Source organism: Alexandromys fortis, unplaced genomic scaffold, assembly GCF_014885135.2.
Source record: "Alexandromys fortis isolate MF-2015 unplaced genomic scaffold, M_Fortis_MF-2015_v1.1 scaffold_622, whole genome shotgun sequence".
Classification (NCBI taxonomy): domain Eukaryota; kingdom Metazoa; phylum Chordata; class Mammalia; order Rodentia; family Cricetidae; genus Alexandromys; species Alexandromys fortis.
Window position 1 is genome coordinate 42344 of NW_026068570.1, and position 7058 is coordinate 49401.

At 41.2% G+C, this 7058-nt stretch overlaps 1 protein-coding gene across 1 annotated transcript; it reads right to left on the reverse strand.

The window, feature by feature from the left end:
* Positions 1 to 262: 262 nt before the first annotated feature.
* On the reverse strand, positions 263 to 3870 carry Dmrtc1 (DMRT like family C1). The gene is made up of 5 exons (XM_050133455.1): positions 3769 to 3870; positions 3327 to 3463; positions 2304 to 2370; positions 2004 to 2133; positions 263 to 1042 (listed from the first exon to the last, which is right to left on the reverse strand). The coding sequence occupies exons 1-5, from the start codon at positions 3868 to 3870 to the stop codon at positions 930 to 932; spliced, it is 549 nt and encodes a 182-aa protein (XP_049989412.1). The 3' UTR covers positions 263 to 929.
* Positions 3871 to 7058: the final 3188 nt, after the last annotated feature.

Consider the following 7058-nt stretch of genomic DNA (forward strand, 5'->3'; position numbering starts at 1 on the left):
TATCCATGTAATTTCTCAAGGGAGTAGAAGGAAAGTGAGATGTTCTTCAGTCTTGCTCCATATCCTAACTGATTCCATTATCATATGGAAAATATCAGAATTCTGACTAGCATAGCATCAGGAAAGAAGAAATAGTATAAATAGATGTCATCAACAATCATTTGTGATGGAATGAGGAAAGGTTTGGAAGGAAAGAGTTCATCCGACAAAGTCTGGTTGAAATTTCTGTCTGTCTGATAGGGTCTCTATTTCTGCAATGAGTTCAAACATTATTAGAGGACACAGAACCTCATCCAGAAATGAAGAAGACAACTGAATACTACACAGTGTTGACTTTGGTAGCAAATAAAGGGGCTGTGCAATTCTGAAAGACATTGTAACTGATATTTGCTCTTATAAACCTCTTACTTGATGCTTCAATAGAATAAATTTCTTGATAACTGTTTACGTAGTCTTCCTTGATATTTGTCATACGCCACTTAACAAACAACCCATACTTCTTAGTGCCTTATAAAATTATTTATTTCTGGTAACACACAAATCTAGATGCAATGTGAAAAATCCTCATGTTTCCACATACATATGTAAGTACAGTAGTGCACAGATAAGTGCGCAAGTGCACACAAAGGAAAACACTGGCATTTGATACCACTCAGAACCCCACTGATAGATTGATTGATCATATTAGATTGCACAAAGCATTTTATAAGACACATAAAAAGCCCCAAGCTTCCAAAGAAATAAAGGATGGGGATAAAGAATATAGGAAAGCCAAGTAATTGCCCTACATCATAAAAAGGATCTGAAAGCTTATAAAATACCTGAATGCTTAAAAAACACATTAAGCACTTTGGGCAGGAGCCATTTTGCAAATTCAGAAACAGGAATCAAACAGGCAGTGCTCTAGCAAGGCCTCACAGTCTGGGTTCTTAGGTCAAGAGGGACATGCAATCCAGATGTCCAGAAGTCAGTGAACCAGAGCTAGCAGGCAGAGGTGGCATTGTGGGGCTGGCCAGCTGCAGTCCCCTCTCTCCAGCAGGACCTAAGGACAGAGAAACAAAGAGCAGAGTCAGATCACATACATGATACTCTCCTCAGCTCTCTCTTCACCTTTGTTGTGTCTCAAACAATCTCAAATTTGTCAGAGAGACCAGGAATATACCCATCCCCATCAGACCTCCTTATCTCTGGTATTTGCTCTACCATCCCTCAGACACAGCCAGCAATCCCTTTTGGTCAAACCTGGGATTTCTAGATATGATCCTCACTGAAGAAATTCTCTATCTCCTCACGCCACAGATTTGCTGGCCTAGCCTACATCACCCACTCTGCTAGACCTCAGTGACAATCTCTCTATAGTTTCATTAATTGCCTTTTGTTCCAGCATGTCCACCCAGAGTGGCTTCCCACCCACAAGCCAATATCCATTGGTGTTTTTGTCTCAGTAGTGCCCAGACTCCACCTCAGCCTCCCCAACCATGTAATACTCCTCTGATCTCAGGAAGCCCTTCCTGTTTTGGTTGACCACTGAAATTCACTGGCAAAATTCTACCTGATAAGGCTGTTCAGGCTCTGTATCTACATTGGAAATGCTTTCAAGTGGCCATCATGATCTCATTCCATGCCAGACCCTTATCCTCTGTGCATGTTCTACTGGTTCTTCTCAGTCTACAGTCGACTGGGACACAACCATGCATTGGAAACCATTATATCCAATTCTATTCCTTCTACTTGATATACTGCTTCCGCTGGAGTAAGATTTTGCTATCTCAGGGACCTCAGTCTACCTGTTTCTTGATGTCGGGGCACTGGGCAACTTTTATAGAGCAAAACATGTAGTGACCTGAAGATTCACTGAGTAACCCCTAGGCACCATTGCTCAAGTCAGCCTTAGGAACTTGAGTGCTTGGCTCCAAGGTAGTTAAAAACACCAACTCTGGGTTTCTAGATAGCTACCAATAACTCATCTCACAGCTTTCTGTCTGCCAAATATCCCCACATACCTGGTACACCACAGGGCTGGTGACGTGTCTGCGAAGAATTTTTCAGAGTCATCAGAGCTTCAGCAGCCTCCAGCATCTCCTGCCACTCCAAGGTAGCAGAAACTGAAGCCTGGTTGGAGGCACTGGGGCCCTGCAGAAGAAAGGGTGAGAAAATGAAGACTAGGGAAATGTGTGCCCTCTTCTATGATAAGTAACCCTCTAGCACCTGCTGCCCAGATGTTCCCCCACTCTGCCCAGTCTACTTGTGTTCACATTTCCAAAACTTATTTCCTCCCATTGTTCTGAATCCCGCGTCTTTACCAGGACCTGTGACTGCAGTAGCATAGGGTCAGTAGTGGCACAGGGCTGAAGCATCAGGCTTGGGCACCTGCAAGAAGAGGAATGGCCAAGGTATTAAAAGTTCTCATGAAGCCTGGTAGTGGTGGCGCACACCTTTAATCCCAGCACTTGGGAGGCAGAGGCAGGCAGATCTCTGTGAGTTCGAGGCCAGCCTAGTCTACAAGAGCTAGTTCTATGACAGGCTCCAAAAGCTACTGATAAACCCTATCTCAACCACACACACACCAAAGAAAGGTTCTCATAGAAATATCCTACCAGTAGACAGAGTAGCAGGAATCTGCAATACTGACATTTGGGAATCCAAATGATTGCATGGGTATTTAACCTTGTGCTTTGGGCAAGCCCTTTCTATTGGCCGACTCATTTTCAGCATCCCTTTTACCTGCATCCCAGAAACAATAGTTTATACTGGCTTTTTCCTCCCAGGGCTAGAGTGAAAATGATGATGATGAATCATAGTGTTTATGTTTTAGTCTGAAAGCAGCTGAAGGCATTGTGAGTACCATCCTTTTTCAGTGGCTGCATGTTGCCCCCACGTTCCCCAATTAGCTCTGCCATGAAAGATAATTCAGGTTCACTGTCCTTTGGACAGACCCCTGAGGCCCTGTGAAACCTCCTTACAAAGCTCCCAGATTTCAGCAGGACCTTCCTTCTCTATCTGTCAAAAAGTAATAACATTCTCAACACTTTGAAGACCTACTATGTGGTAGACCTTGTGTTAGTTCTCTTTTCAATGGTATAGATATAGACTATGTCCACCAACATGCTTGCTGGGAAATGAAGACTTAGAAAACTACTTGTGCAGATCCTCTTGGATAGAAAGTGCCAATGCTGAAAGTTTTCTACCCTTGCTAATTTCTCCTTCCCTTGCTCCTTTACCTCCTTCTTCCTATTGTCATTCTCCTGCTGCTAACACCCATGGCACCAAACACAACGTTGGAAATCCCCAAACACAGTACATTCTATGTTCCTTGTCCTACTCACATGCTCGGCATGGTGGAGAGCCCATGGAGCTCCCCTGAAAGGGAAACTGCCAGTTGTTGCCCTGTGGTCTCTGGAGTATATGGCATAGATGTTAGTTCTGGGGGTTGACTCAGCAGCACAGGCCCCTCAGAGCTCTCCTGAAGAGGCAGAGATCAAAGATAAGGATCAGACACCCAGTTGTTCATGGAAAGATAAAGAATGAGTATAGTTTTGGATGAAAATAAGAACACAGAATTCCAAGCTGTGGGAACCTTGAAGACCATCCAACCTTACCTTTTACTCTGATTTGAGAACACTGAGGTCCAGAGAGAAGTGATTTTTCCAGTGCCACAAGAGGAGTAGGTCATAGGGTTAGAAATGGAAACTGTCTTCGGGATATACTGGAAAGGGTCTGGGCAATGGCTGATAGGAAAATTCCCCTTGGGCAACAGACTCTTCTTACCTCCTGGGTTGCTGCGTCAACCTTGACCTGGAGCTGATGCATAGTGTTCTTTCCAGCTATAAAATAATGGTCACACAGGGTTGAGACTTCCTCCCCTACCATCCGCTTTCTATAAAACACCACACCTATACTAAAATCTCATGTCATTACTGATCTTTTCTGCTCCCTAATGCCTTGCCAAATCATTTCTTCCTGTAAACACTTTGGCACCTGACAATGATTTTTTTTTATACATCAGAGAGTTCTTGCTGAAGGTTACACTGCAAGTCAGTGATGGGACTGGTTACAAAAATACTCATGTTTCCTCCCCAAGTTCAGGGACCCTATCTAGTGAAAGACACTTACTGCAAACTCCTTCTTCCATAGTCAATTTCTTGACATGCATATGTGCATTAGAGGCAGCCGCCATCATCATCCTTCTCTGTCTCCGAACTAGGCGTCTCTTTATCTGTTTCTTCTTGAAGGCACTCACAACAGACAAGGCCTTGCGTAGTTCCCTAAAACAGGGGGATTTGTAGACCAAACATTAGTTACATATAGAAGAGGTCTCCCAGACACTATACATAGGAAAAGAAGGCACGCTTTTGACAGTTCTAAGACTTGAAGAGGCAACAATGCTTTTATCCCCTTATTTGGACAAGCAATCTACTGCTGTGTTGGGACTAAGTTGAATCTATCAAGTTTCCCCAGCCACTGTGACTTGCCTCACTGAAATGTCATACTTTATTCATTGACTCAACACATGCCTCAATCATCACTAGTATTAATTATGTCCAATGAACAAAATGCCAAAGCAATCTGACAGCCTTTTTAGAAGGTAAAAGAAAGAACTTCCCTATTTATTTAATGTGTTCAACATTACTTCTATGAAGAAATAAAAGATGCCACAGGTAGTATTACTGACCAATATTCCTCACGAACATAGATGCAAACCTCTCTCATGAAATTTTAGCAGTTTGATTTCAAAAATGTATGAAAAACATCCAACATCAAACATAGCTTACCCTAGAAATGCAAAACGACTTTCATTTAAATACCAATGCTAAAGCTTGGTCTAATGGCTTATGCACACATCCCAGCATTCAGAAGGTTCAGACAACTGGATTCCAACAGATTTGAGGTCAGCCTTGACTACACAATGAATTCCATGATAGCTTGGGCTAGAGTGAGACCTTGTCTCAAAAAGACCCACCAATGAATTTTACTGTATTAGTGGTATAAAATAAAAGGACAGCAGTTACCAAGATGTATAGCAGAAAAGATATTTAACAACATAAAAGCCCACTCATGATAAATATCAGATTAAAAAGTTGGCATTGTAGGAGCACAAGGACATAGCCTCAATCCAATAAAATGCATCTACCAAAAAAAATCCATTGCTAGAAATATACTTACTGGTAAAAAGGTAAATAATTCTTTTTCACTAACTTTTATAGTCTTATCTTATAATTTTTATTTAGCATTCAAAATGATGGATGAGTTCTGACATTTTCACATGGTTAGCACAGTGCTTTACTCATATATCCCTCCATTGCACTCACGTGCTCATCTTCTACCCAGTCCTCTTCTTAACCCCAAACAGTTCCTCTTCTACTTTCATGTTATAGGCATGCACATGCATACACACACACACACATACATGTATACACATACAATTGAATGAAGACTCTATACATGAGAAAAATATATTCATCTTTATTTTCCTTCATCACTCTCTTGTTTCTACCACACTTTAGTTTCTTTTCTCTCTCTAAATGTTGTCTCTTTAGCTTTGATGTGTGTATGTCTATATACATGTACACATTAATTAGATTGTATGGATGAAAGAAAACATGTGATATTGAAAAGACAGAATACTCCATCCAAAAAATCAGAAATGAGCTCGAATGTCTCTCTATACAAATTAAACCATAGGCATACATTAAACCTTAGGCCATAGCTGCCACATAGAAACAAAAAAAACTCAAAATAAATAAAAAGGCATACAGATTGAAAGGGAGGAAGTAAAAGAATGCCATTTGGTTATATATTTTAGTATATTTTTATTAATTCTTTGAGAATTTTATATATGCAAGCAATGTATTTTGATAATATTCTACCTGACTCCTCCCCCAGTTCCTCTCAGACCCATCCCAGCCATGTCCTCTTTTTTGTATATTTTTATCAACCCTGTGAGACATCAATACAATGAGTTTTTAAAATATTCAGACCCCACTCCTCCCTTAACTCTTCCTATGTTCACCATCTATCTTTCCACCCCTCCAAACTCTGTGTCCTCTTTGTTTTTCTTTAATAATCCACTGAAACAAATTTGCAATCCTGGGTGTAGGGCCAACCACAGGAGCATGACAGACTAAGGCCACACTTTAAGAAAAAGTCAATTCTCCCCAACCCCCAAATCTATCAACTGTCCATAACTTTTCAAGGAGGTGTGCAGACTCATGACCCCCTCTCCCAACCATGCTAGATTATTGACTGACTTGATGGTCTGCAGCTTATGTGCTACAAGTTCAAAAGTAAGTGATTCTGTGATAAGCAGAAGACACTGTTAGTCCTGGTTTTCCCTGACTTTGTGCTACAAGTTCAAAAGTAAGTGATTCTGTGATAAGCAGAAGACACTGTTAGTCCTGGTTTTCCCTGACTTTGAGTCTTATACTATCCTTGCCTTGTCTTTACAAAGTTCCCTGAATCTTGGTGGAGTGGGGGTGGGGTAGACCAGAGTGGAGAGGAGTAGAGGGAAACAGGATCATATGACACAGATATCTCATTTATGGCTGAACACTCTACAGTCAATGTTTTCTGCATTTTGTCTAATTATGAACCGTTTAGTTAATTGCATTCCATTAAACAAAAAACACCTCTGGATTATCTTCTGTTAAAAGTGACATATTTGATAGAAGAAATACTCCATATTCCTGATGTAGGAGTGTCTTCTGTTTTGTGTTGATTTCATTGGTTAAATAAAGAAACTGCCTTGGCTTTTTGATAGGGCAGAAAATTTGGTAGGTGAAGTAGACAGAACAGAATGCTGGGTAGAAAGCAGAGTCAGGTAGACGCCATGAAGCTACAGCCCAAGATGGACGTAGGTTAGAATCTTCCTGGTAAGCCACCGCCTCATGGGGCTACACAGATTATTAGAAATGGGTTAATCAAGATAGGAGAATTAGCCAATAAGAGGCAGGAAATATGGACAACACAGTGTTTAAATGAATACGGTTTCTGTGTTATTATTTCTGGGGCTAAGCTAGCTGTGCAAGAGCCGGACAGGACAAAAAGCAGGCCTGTTCACC

Bases quoted from the DNA above. Each gene is read 5' to 3' on its own strand.
- Dmrtc1 (XM_050133455.1), bottom strand. From the start codon at position 3,870: ATGGTAGGGGAGGAAGTCTCAACCCTGTGTGACCATTATTTTATAGCT. The intron at 3,464-3,768 runs GTAAGAAGAGTC...CTGCCTCTTCAG, and splicing joins TTGACGCAGCAACCCAGGAG to GAGAGCTCTGAGGGGCCTGT. The intron at 1,043-2,003 runs GTATGTGGGGAT...CTCTGTCCTTAG, and splicing joins CCAGCCCTGTGGTGTACCAG to GTCCTGCTGGAGAGAGGGGA.